Source organism: Zingiber officinale, chromosome 9B (assembly GCF_018446385.1).
Source record: "Zingiber officinale cultivar Zhangliang chromosome 9B, Zo_v1.1, whole genome shotgun sequence".
In the NCBI taxonomy this organism is placed as follows: domain Eukaryota; kingdom Viridiplantae; phylum Streptophyta; class Magnoliopsida; order Zingiberales; family Zingiberaceae; genus Zingiber; species Zingiber officinale.
This window is the reverse complement of record NC_056003.1, coordinates 9674873-9687271: the sequence shown is the minus strand read 5'-3', so window position 1 is coordinate 9687271 and position 12399 is coordinate 9674873. Positions and strand designations below refer to the sequence as shown.

Genomic DNA, 12399 nt, shown 5'->3' with positions numbered 1-12399 from the left:
CTCAAAGGGGGTCCCCTGTCTGTACTGCCGGATCAAATATAAATATGTAATTTAATAATTTTAAAATTAATATATATAATTTAGTTATTTTTTTATAGTAAAAGATTATATTTATCTACGTATTTGATCTCCATATTATATAAAAGTAAGGGATTAGTTTATAGCTCACGGTCAAACTATAATTACCTATCTTGTTCATATAAAAAATTATTTTCCTCATGATTGACAATCAATTCGATTCAATTTGATAGACCTCTATAACCGGCCCACCTTGACCATTAGTAACGATCAAATAAATTAAATTTTTTAATACCATTTTAAAAATTTCACAATAAAAACTTTTCAGCGACTACATTTTTTTTTTATTACATTAAACATTAAAAAAAATACGTTTAATGAAACAAAAGTTTATATTCTCAAAATATTCAACAGTCAAAATCGACACATAAAGACAATATTAATGGTACGATATGATCCTTGCTTCAAGGAAGAGATTACAACGATTCACATCCTTATAATTTTAACTTATAATTGATAACGATTATTTTCTAATACTAATAAAGAACAATTAATTCCTTCCAAAAACAATAATTAAGCAACTAAAAATCTTGATCACCAATAAAGTAAGAGATAACTTGAGCGTCCATTATACAAAAGATTTAATAGTAATCTATATCTAGTATTTTACATAAAATATTTTTAAAAATCTAATATAATATAAGTAATAATTCTAGATCAAATATTTTTCAGAAAAAAAATATAATATTAGTTATAAAATTACTAAACATATATCATAGCTTAAGTTTAGGTCAAATGTGTAATTTAAACCGACCGCCTGCTATTCGCGGCCATAAAGTGAACCCAAACAGATGATACGTGGTAAAAGCCAAATCGCACCAATGATTACTAGGTCAGATTCAAATATTTTTGTACCGTTACGCTTTCCGACCGTTGCCCAATTTTAAAATCCCTCTCGCCTAGAGTCTCTCAGCCGTCCATCTTGTTCCCGATCAACGCCCCTGATCCTTCGTCTCCTCCTAAAGTCCTCTCCACGCCTCCGATTACATTGCTTCGGGGATCACTGTTACAAAAAGGCCAAGCTCAAGCAAAACCCTAGCTCATTTATCTTCCGATAGCTAGATCGATCAAAGAAACATTTTGCTCCATTCAATGCTCTAATTTCTTTGTCCGCTTTGAGATCTTGCGGTTGGATAATGCCGGTTTCCACCCGGGGGCAAATCTCGGCGTGCCGCGATGGGTTGGCATCGGCATGTCAAGATCGCGAGGGGCAGCCGGAGAGGGCGCGGCTCCTCCGAGATCCGCACCGCGGCCTCCGCGACAAGCTGAGGGCGCTCACCCTCATGTACGAGCAGCAGAGAAGCCATGCGGCAGCAAGGACGACGGGCAGCAGCATCGAGTCACGCGTCCTCGCTTCCCACCACCCCAGCGTGGAGCTGGTGGACTCCGGTCGTCGCAGGTGGAAGATGGAGAATGAAATACCTCATGAGCCAGAGGATCGAGAGCCGATCAGACCGGAGATCAAGAACCACATTGTGTTCCCGGAATCTGAGGCCGCGAAGGAGAACCGCGAGGTCCGTGACCAGAACAGGATCATCGTGTTCTCGTCTTCCAGTCCCAACAAGGTGACAGAAGTGACCTCAGGCGCTGAGGAGGTAGCAGCCAGGAAGCTCTCACTGCGGGAGTTGATCAGTGCCGGTATGCAATCGGAAGGGAGGATCGAGAGAGGCAAGACAGGGTATGGGGTGGCGACAGCAGTGGAGACAGGGAGCCAGGAAAGCAGGGGGAACCAATTTAAGACTGAGGAGAGTAGGGAGGGTGGAGGGAGCCGGATCAATGTCTTCGTCCGTCTTAGACCAATGGCAAAGAAGGAGAAGGATGCTGGCTCACGGTGCTGTGTCAAGATCGTGAACAGGAAAGATGTTTACTTGACTGAGTTTGCATCTGAGACAGATTATCTCCGTCTGAAGAGGGTCCGAGGACGACATTTCTGCTTTGACGCCTCATTTCCGGACTCAACTTCGCAGCAAGAAGTCTACACCACTACGTAAAACCTCATTGTTCTAAATTATAACTGCTTATTTACCTCAAATTTTTCTATAGTTATTTCACATGTCTGAAGCATGATTCTTATCTTGTTCAGAAAACAGTTTATTATGACGTGGTATTGATGGGATTTATACACAATTCTTTAGACAACTACAATACTTTTTAAACTTATCTTTGAGATTAAGTTTAAACTCTGGTAATGAATGTTACATTTGATTGATTGCCCTAATCCAAAAGAATATGCTATTGAGGAACAAGCCTAACTTGTTCTTCTATGGTCTAACTTCTCCCTTACATGAAAATTAAATTAGGAACGTAATTCACAGAAAAAAGTAAAAAATGAACCCAGAAAACAAACAATTAAATGGGGAAATACATTGGAGTGAGTTGGTAATTAAACTAAAGATATCTTTGGTACATTCAGGAGTTGATTGAGTAATATGATCCAAAAAAGGCTGTTAGCAGAATAAACTTTTTTTTTTGGTAATCCTTCCCGTTCTTTCGATCCGATTAATCCTAGAGGTGACCAGCCTACCTCGTAAAAATTTTCCACCTGGAAGGACATATGGGTCCTAGCGGACAGCCCAACATCACGAGTGAAGGGAGGTAAATCACCCCAGGCACCCCTCATATCCCGTCCCCAAGCTAGTAAAAGGAGGTAAATCACAGGGTCAGCTTATAGCCGACCACCAAGTGACTAGGGGGTGGGAGGATTTTTTTCCTTGAGGGCATGCACTTGCCGGAAATTGATCTCTATCCCATTATAGCAAATCTGTCATCGTCTAGCCAATTGGGCACCCCCGTGGGGACGTGTTAGCATAATACTTGATTTATGTATTGGTAGTCCAAGGATGGCATTGATATATGTCAGACTTTAGTTGTTTATTCTTCGTGATCAACTTATCTGATTTACTTTATGGTTACTATGAATCACTCATGGTTTCTCTTATCATTTTATGCCAAGTTATTAGCATTCCATGCTATGTCAAATATTGGCTATATTATGCTGTACTACTTTAATATTTCTTTCCAAGCAATTGAATGCCAATTATATTGTCTTAATTTTCTCTACACTACTGTGATTAACTTAACTTTCTGTTCTCTAGTTCAAGGTTTTGATAAGGAATATCAGATTCTTCTGGTTTTGACTGACTATAGTGTTTTATGTTACACTTGTAAATTTATTCAGCACTTCAGATCTTGTTGAAGGTGTTCTACAAGGGAGGAATGGTTCAGTATTCTGCTACGGTGCAACTGGAGCTGGTAAAACATACACAATGCTAGGAACAATAGAGAATCCTGGTGTGATGGTTCTAGCTATCAAGGATCTCTTTTCCAAGATTAGGCAGCGGAGTTACGATGGGGATCACTCTGTTCAGCTTTCTTACCTGGAAGTTTACAATGAGACTGTTAGAGATTTGTTATCCCCTGGTAGACCACTTGTCTTGAGAGAAGATAAACAGGTATCTTAAATGCAAGCTGTATTTCTGCATGATTAATTTATAACTTGGTGACTTTTTACAGCAAAGAGGCTAAAGATTGTATAGTATTATACTTGACTCAGAAGGCTATTTCTTGCATAAAAAAAATAAAGGAAAGCTTAATTATGAACCTATGATGGCTCTTGCTTCTCTTTTTAGTTATATATTGTGATTTTTTTTTTTAACTGTACAGACCTTCCATCTTCTTGTTGTATGTTTAAGCTTAATTTAAGATTGTGGCCACCTTACCTCCATTTCTCAGTGAGAATTCTTTGATTTTTTTTCTCTGTCAATATTTGTAAAATCAGCTCGGCCAAAGAAATGGAGATTTTATTAGTTCTCAGTAGTGCAATCAGTTCATCCAACTGGTTCAGTTCCTGAACATGTTATATGAACATCCTTGTTTCCCTGTTTTGGTTCAACGAAAAATTCCTGTAGAGTTCACTTCACAATTCTCTTCATTATTTCTGGCAATGCTTGATCCACCCAATCAAAAGACCTCACTCATCCTCACATGCTTCACCATCTCCAATTTCTGGCAATCTCCAGTTCCAGAATATGGGATAGCTATGTGTTTGCTGGACTTGATCATATTTTTATGACTACATTTCTTATTAATATTTTTATGACTACATTTCTTATTACCCTTCTATTATGCTCATCTTTACATTCTTGCTAAATGTTATCTTGTTGTAGCTTAAATTTTCCATTTTGGATTTTTGTTCACCTTCATACTTCAACCGTTACATGATAGCAATTTTATTTATTCCTTTAAGAACTTTTTTTTTTATTTTATGGTTTTAGACAGGCTTGATTTGTGTTTTACAGTTCAAGTATACAAATACTTTGGACAAACTATCAGGCAACTCTTGGTTGAGGTGTCACAAGCCAGTTTGGTCCAAATCTAGAAAACACTATTCTTTGTTGTGCTAGTAACAACCTATTATTCACCATTGCTCATATTCTACCAACATTTGGTTCAATCCCATTAATCTTACATCACTGTAGGATTATTCTTGGTTCTATAAGCTTAGGTTACCTAGGTTACCTAGTACATTATAAACAAATATCATGGTCTCTGGACCACATCAGGTCCACTACTTATCTAGTGAGTTTTAGTACTCATTGGATAACATGATTAGGAGGAAACCAGGGATTCACTTGGAGAAGATTTGAAGACACCAGTTAGATTTTATCTAGTAAGTTAAATCCTTTTCTCAGGCTATTAACTCCTTTATCTAGTTTAAGCTATGATACAACTTCTCATATTCATTATTGCATATTTTTTTGGATGAAATTTTTCACATCCAAAATTTAAATAGAAATATATTCTTTATTGGTTTTGTTCTTATTTGACTCTGGGAAGACATTTGAATCTCTAGTCATTGTACTTCATAAAATTACACCCTAGAGTAGTGAAACGAATTATAGAACTAATGATCTAAAATTACACCTTAGCTCAATGATCTAAAAATGCTTATGAGCAAGGACAACATATTTTCTCTCTTATTTATTTTAACATGACAACAAACTTGTCAAAAATTTTCAGGGAATTGTAGCTGCTGGCCTTACACAATACAGAGCTTACACAACAGATGAGGTAGTTTGGCCCTCCTTGTTTAAAATTATTCTAATGCAAATACTTGGGACATTAGTCATTATAATTATTTTCTTTATGTTGTTCTCATATGTACAGGTAATGTCATTGCTTCAGCAAGGCAATCAAAATAGGACCACTGAACCAACTAGAGTCAATGAAACATCTTCGCGGTCTCATGCAATACTTCAGGTGCTTATCATTTTTTTTAATGGAAATCTCTTTAGATATATTGGCATGCTTCTAAAATCATGAACTCTTATTCATAGGTTGTTGCAGAATACAAGTGCAATGATTCAGGTAGCATCATAAAACGTATTGGGAAACTTTCACTAATTGATCTAGCTGGTTCAGAGAGGGCTCTCGCAACTGATCAACGGACTCAGAGATCCATAGAAGGTGCAAACATCAATCGCTCCCTCCTTGCTTTAAGCAGTTGTATCAATGCCCTTGTGGAGGGAAAGAAGCACATACCTTACCGGAATTCAAAGCTCACCCAACTTCTCAAGGATTCTTTAGGAGGGCCTTGCAACACTGTCATGATTGCCAATATAAGTCCTAGCAATATTTCTTTTGGTGAAACGCAGAATACGCTTCATTGGGCTGATCGTGCCAAGGAGATAAAAACAAAGGTTTGCTACTCTAACTTCTTTGGCTATGAAAATGAAGCCTTATAATTTTCATAATATGTTTTTGATAAAGCTTGATCTATATGTACATTATGCTGATTATGTATGTGAGGAGAATGATCAACAAAGCAATATTAGTAGGTCTGTAAGTACAAATATAAGTATACACATATAGTTATTTGCCTCTAAATTAGGAACAAAGATATTACATATTAAGATATCTAGTAAACTAATGACACAACAAGAGATGACCCCACATGCTTTAATCATACAGAGATAGTATTCCTTGGTGGTGAGCTCATTGACTAGGTGACCACTTAGCTTGGTTGGTTGATAGATCTACAACTCCTTGGGTGTTTTCTTTGACATGGAGCAATCAATGGCTTGACAATATTATTGGAAAGTAGCCAAATGTTGAGATGTGAGTTGGACTCTCTCTTTAAGACAATGTTGTCATTGTGTATCAACAATCATCTCCTTGATATAATGATTTTCATCTGATAATGGAAGCAATTTAAATTTTGAGACCCAACGGACCTCCAATGTTGTAGAAGTCTTTTAGGAAATAAGCGAAGAAAACTCAAAAGTAGATTACTTGACTTTGGTACAAGTTAGAATGGTACAATAGGGTCTCTTTTATAAAGATGGAGAGGTTTTCTAAAGAGCCACAAGGAAGGGATGTATTGATTTAAATTGAATTTGAAGATGTGAAACTCAGTTTGAGTCCAACAAGTGCCAACTAACATTGTGTATAGTGTTTAACTAACATTGTAGTGCTGAAATTGTGCTCCGCATGTACAAGTGAGGGGCCAACCCCTTGTTGATTTTGACTTTTGGTCAAATCGCACAGTTCATGTGGTTCTTTGTACTAGTTTGAGTGGTGCTTGGGAGGAAAATTCATGGTTGTCACGGCCTATGTAGCAAGTTAGCAACTTGCATAGGCTCTGTCCATTGTCATTCTTGATACAAATTATCATATTTTGATCCTTTAAGTTTTATACAAATTTGAGTTTACATGTACTAGAGTTTATGCACTCTCGTTTGTGGACATTTTCAAGTTCATATTTGAGCTCATGCCCTTGTCGAATCACAAATTGACTCATATCAAATTGGTAATACACATAATTCTCACCGTTAATCAAGTAGCCTAATTTTGGATATTAATTTTTTAGTCACTTGAAAGACTAGTTTTATTTGTACAATTTAGTTGTGCAATAGATCATCCTTGTGGATCAACTCATCCATTAAATGGTTGCGTCCCTCACTCATATGCCTGAAGTACAACTTAAGTTTTGTGCACCATAGTGTTAGACACTGTTTGAACTCAATTTGAGTTGTGCACTTCTTCTTAGCATCAAACTTTGCAGTATCTTTACTAGCTTAAGAAGTACATCAATCTTGAGAAATTGCATCATACTTCAGGGATGTGTGCCAGTTGAGGAACATATACATGTGCCAGATTCTGGAGTAGATCAAGCTAAACTAGTACTAGAGTTGCAAAAAGAGAACAGTGAACTGCGGCAGCAATTGGTTCGCCACCAGCAAAAGATGCTGACCCTTCAAGCGCAATCATTGGCAGCTTCACCTGCCAATGCACCATCTTCTGTTCTCGTTACTCCATGCTCAACCCAAAGAAAAGTCAAGCGATCTATCTTATCTAACAACTGCTTCAACACACCAGAGAGCAAGAAAAGAGAGACAAATAGCACAGTAGTCCAAGAACTACAGAAGACTGTTAAGGCTTTGAAGAGTGAGATAGAGCAACTAAAGAAAGAGCATATTCTCCAGCTTAAGCAGAAAGATGATTTTATTCGTGACTTGATAACAAAGTATGGTCTCGAAGGACAACGGGAGAAGAGAGTTGTCACAAGTTCAAAAGCCTGTAAAGGAAAGAGCTCTGTAACATCGGAGAAGGAATTGAAGAGCCCAAGTCATCGTTTTGCTTCCCCTGTTCCCACTGCTAAAAAGCGAAGCTTCTGGGACATAACCACTGGCAATAGCCCTTCAATTATAGCCTTAAATGGAAGGAAAACTAGAAGCCATGTCGCTGCTGAGGCTCTTCCAACTCCCTCCATGCTACTTCAGGTACAAATTCCCCAATTAGTCAGTTGAAATATATCATGTATGACAACAGCTATGCAATACATTCTGGCCCCATAATATATGGGACACAAGTTTGGTACTACTACTGCAGCTGTTCTGAGGCTTTAAAAAAAACCCCATCATCCTTTTCATAATTACGTCCGTTTGTGGGATTTACCTACTGACGCTGCTCATATCACAAATTCAAATTCTGGTTTGTACTAATGTTGGGGCCTGACATTGCAAATCACTTCCTTTCAGCCGGGTTTTGCACGACAAAGACCTGATGTTTTGAAGAATTTGTTGAAATGAGGATAGAAAGATGCAGAAAAAGGTACAAAATAATCTTTAGTGCTAGTTCATTGCGTTGGTGCAATCCCCCGGGTTTGTTATCTTATATTTTCTAACTTTGTGTACTTCTTTGTATTATCTAGTTAAGCTTCTTTGGCTCCACTGATTAGGTTAGTTGTGGAAGGCCGTAGCAATTTATTCTCAGATGTATTCACGCATTTAAATGAATATGCAAAATTTTTGTTCTAGGATTTCCGGTAATAAAATTATGTCGTCTACTTGGTATGTTTTAACTACTTTTTAATAAGAAGCTTACTGACTTGTCAATATCTGATTCATCACACAATAGTCTCGGATGTCACATTATGAGAATCATTGGTTCATCTTAATTAATTGGAAAATTCAATCCTATTTGGAGAGCATTCATTGCTAGCTGATATATTCATTAGGCATAAACAATCACAAACAAAATATTTAGGTAACAAAATCACAAACAAGCAATTTAGCATAGGATGCCGATGCAAATTGTAAAATTTTGTTTATGATTATTTTGATAAACTAGTGAACACCATTGCGAAAGCTAGTGTTGAAAGGTAATATATGTACTTGTATTTTTTAGCTTCAGTTGATCAAATTAATTATGTTATCAAGAAAAGTATAGAAAGTATCATTTATTCGTTATCAATTTTCTCTAATTGTCTGCCAACAATAATTAATAATTTATTTTATTTTTAAATTAAAACAGGTTAGATAATTTGAATCTAAGGTGTTCACCCATGCACTGGTTGAATCGAATTATCATCTTTGGGTGATGTGATGAACCATTGTTTATGAGGGACCTTGCTGAGGCTAGAGAAGGTTTACGATCATTGTTCCATTGGGTGACACTCTAGTGGCTTAGTTAGCAGAGTTCGGATGATCCTCTCAGAAGCTCTTCTTTGGTTGTGTTTTGCTTGATCAACTCTCTAAGTGATCTAGTGAAGATTCATAGGTTTGATCTGTTCAGATGAGTTCAGAGAAGAGAATCGTCTTCTCTACTCTCTTCTTTTAGTTAGTTAAATAATGAGCTCTTCTTTGGGGGTTTATGGTGTTCTGGAGTGGTTCAGCTTGTCATGTTAGTATTTTCTTGTTGGCATTTTGTTTTGTTTTGTTTTTTTTATGTGCGGCACATTTTTATTGGATGCCTCTAGTCAAGGATAAGAGTGATTGCATAGTCTCCCGCTCGATCGAGTGATTGTTCCCAAGGCTCCTTATTCTCCAGACTTGCTTGTTGTGTGAAGCTGAGGTTGTACTCAAAAAAATTGTATGTGGATCTCAGTGTTGAGAAGCTAATTGTGCATCATTTTTCGGAGGAGACGAGAGAAGGGGAGATTCACTGGAAGTTCCTAGCAACGGGTCAAGCCTTTTGGAAGCCTCAAAGATATGGTCTTCTCTCTTGCCTTGACCTTTTTTTTTTTTGGTATTTTGATTCACCAATGAGGAAGATCTATTTAGTTGTCTTCTTGGAGACCTTAGTTCTTTTAGAACCATGCGTGCTGATCGTGCAGATGGAGCAAGGATTTTCTTTGAAAAAAACATCTCTCTTCTATGTCTGAATTGTGTGATGATATCCTGCATAGATAGAGCAAGAACTTATCTTCAGAAAGGGTACCTCTCTCTTCTAAGCCTGTCTGGGTTAGAATTCATGGGCACCTTTGTATGAAGGTCTTTTGTTCTATCTTGAGCGCTCGGCAAATCCTTTTTATTGATGGACTAACAGCTAAAATGCTAAACTCTTATTTGCTCGAGCATGTATTGAAATGGATGTTGTTTCAGATTTTGAGGAGCTTTCCTTAAACACAATGAGGTTTCATCGCCTACACTGTGAAGATTCTTTTTAAGATCAGAAATTCACTTGTGTAAGCTGTGGGGTAGTGGGCATGGTACAGAGTTTGATCTATACTTTTGATGAGAGTTTCATAAGCTTCGCAAAGGGAGCTAGAGAACCATTTCAGTTCATAGCCAAGGCCTTGTGTAACGATGGAGTTCAAGAATATTGTAGAATACCAATAACTCAAGATGCTGCAGCCAGTGCTTATCAGATCATGAGTTAACGAAGAGATGGCTGGGAGAACAAATCTTATTCCCCACCCTGATGATAAAATACAAGATGTATACGTGTACTTGCTCCAGGATTTAATGGAATTTTTGCATCATCAAACAAACAAATGATAATTAGTTCAAGATGGAAATCATTGAATCTAAGTTAGATAGAAAGCTCATCAAGATACTATTCACGCCATTGACCTATGGGAAGACATTGATAAGCATGGAAAAGGATATTAGGCTAGCATATGGTCAATTACTAAGTCGAAAGGATAGCTTTAACCTAGCACAAACTTAGCAATGAATTTTGGATCCATAAATATCCGGACATAGTCAATTTGATGAAGTTGATTATCATCTTTAGTTGGTTGTGTTCAGCAAAGGATAGAGTCGTTGTCTATAGTATTCCTTATTTCACTACAAAACAGGATTATATGTCTGTCGTAAAAGAAGATATAATTGTGTAGGAAAGAAGTACAAAAAAACAGAGAAGAAAGGTTACCACGTGCATTACTAATTAGAACATTACAAAACAGGAATAGATTTAAGAACAAAAGTCATAATTACCACGTGCATTACTAATTAGAATTGAGGTTAGGGGATTATATGGTGGGTGCATTCGTGTTCCCTCCGTTTCTTGGGACTAAGTCACTATATATTAATATATATTATGAAGCAGGATGCCGTGAAAGTGGTTATTCAATGTAGCTCAAGTTGATTAATTAAGTGTTGAATCCGGAGGTGTGGAGCTCAAGTTGATTAATTAAGTCTTGATTCAGGAGGTACTATATATATATGGAGGTGTTGTATACATGCTGAGGTGCTATTGAAATGCAGGGATGCTATATACATGCTCTTGAAGTGCCTAAAAGTCTATATGTGCATTTTATATCTAATCCTTCAGACTGATTGAGGATATCGATCTAATCTTATAAAGATTTTTTTTATTGATCATCAAAATAAATCTGAAAATACTCATAATCAACGGCCTAGTTAATCAGGTAAATTTTATGTAGGATTATAAACAAGTCGAGTCAAGCCGAGTCGAGCTTTGAGGTATTCATGCTTGTTTGATAAGATAACCGAGCCGAGCCGAGCTTAAAATGAACAAAACTTTTGAAATGAGTGTTCAAGATTGGCTTAGTTTATTTTTTATGAGCTTCAGCTTGTTTGAAACTTGGCTTGACCTTGGTTCGTTTAGATGTTATCAAGTTCTCAATTCAAGCTTGTTTGATTGTTTGAAACTTTTAATTGTTTGATTGATTATTAAGATTGATAATTTAAATTTATTTATTTATTTATTTTATTGTTTATTTAGCATATTGAAAAGAATTTTATTAATAAATATTGTTCGTGAACATTGTTCACGAACATTTTTCACGAACGTTTACGAGCTGAACACATATGTGTTCAAGCTTATTTGTTTAGCTTAACGAGCTATTCAAGTTTGTTTATTTATTTAATCTAATATATATTGAACGAATATAAACAAGTTCTTACCAAACCGAACACCAAACTTATTCACGAATATTTGGTTCATTTACCACCCTAATTTTATGGATGACCTTTATGCATTTATAGAGGACAAGTCACATTTAGACAACTTAATTTGGTATTTATTAGCGATAAAAAAGAAAGGTGGTAAGTTGGTTCTTCCGTGTCAGATTCAAAGAGCTGAATTTGGAAAATTTTCCTCTTGATTAAACAATGCCACCATACTAATGTCAGATTCATCAATAAGAGAATTGTTAATTATTTGTTGGTGTGACAATTATCTGATTTAGAAAAGTCATCTATTTAGAGATGAATATTATGTTAAAACTGAATCAAATTGAATCAAATTAATTCAACCAAATTAAATTTATTTTTTTTCAAACAAATAGAATTGATTGAATTAAAAAAAACAAAAAATTGAGCCTATAAAATATCAATTAATTCAATCCAAAACTAAATTAACTGAATATATTTTAAAAAATCAGTTTTTTTAAATAAAATTCAATTTTAGTCTTAATAAATAGGGTCTAAAAATTAGATTTGATTTAAAAATTCAATTAATTAGGTCTATTTAACTTAACCGAATAAAAAATTTTAAAATCAAAATCGAATTAAATTAATTAATTTTTTAAAGAAAAAATTGAATTTCTAATAAATAAACTGAACTGAATTT

At 36.0% G+C, this 12399-nt stretch overlaps 1 protein-coding gene across 2 annotated transcripts; it reads left to right on the top strand.

Moving 5' to 3' along the window:
• Positions 1 to 1046: 1046 nt before the first annotated feature.
• Positions 1047 to 9364, top strand: LOC122025637 (kinesin-like protein KIN-8A). Of its 2 annotated transcripts, XM_042584471.1 has the most exons (8): positions 1047 to 2065; positions 3257 to 3530; positions 5098 to 5148; positions 5245 to 5337; positions 5415 to 5777; positions 7197 to 7859; positions 8118 to 8190; positions 8893 to 9364. In XM_042584471.1, the coding sequence occupies exons 1-7, from the start codon at positions 1215 to 1217 to the stop codon at positions 8166 to 8168; spliced, it is 2346 nt and encodes a 781-aa protein (XP_042440405.1). In that variant the 5' UTR covers positions 1047 to 1214; the 3' UTR covers positions 8169 to 8190; positions 8893 to 9364. The 2 variants fall into 2 exon arrangements, with proteins under 2 accessions (XP_042440405.1, XP_042440404.1); XM_042584470.1 differs by lacking the exon at positions 8893 to 9364 and having other exon boundaries at positions 8118 to 8444.
• The last annotated feature ends 3035 nt before the right edge of the window (positions 9365 to 12399 follow it).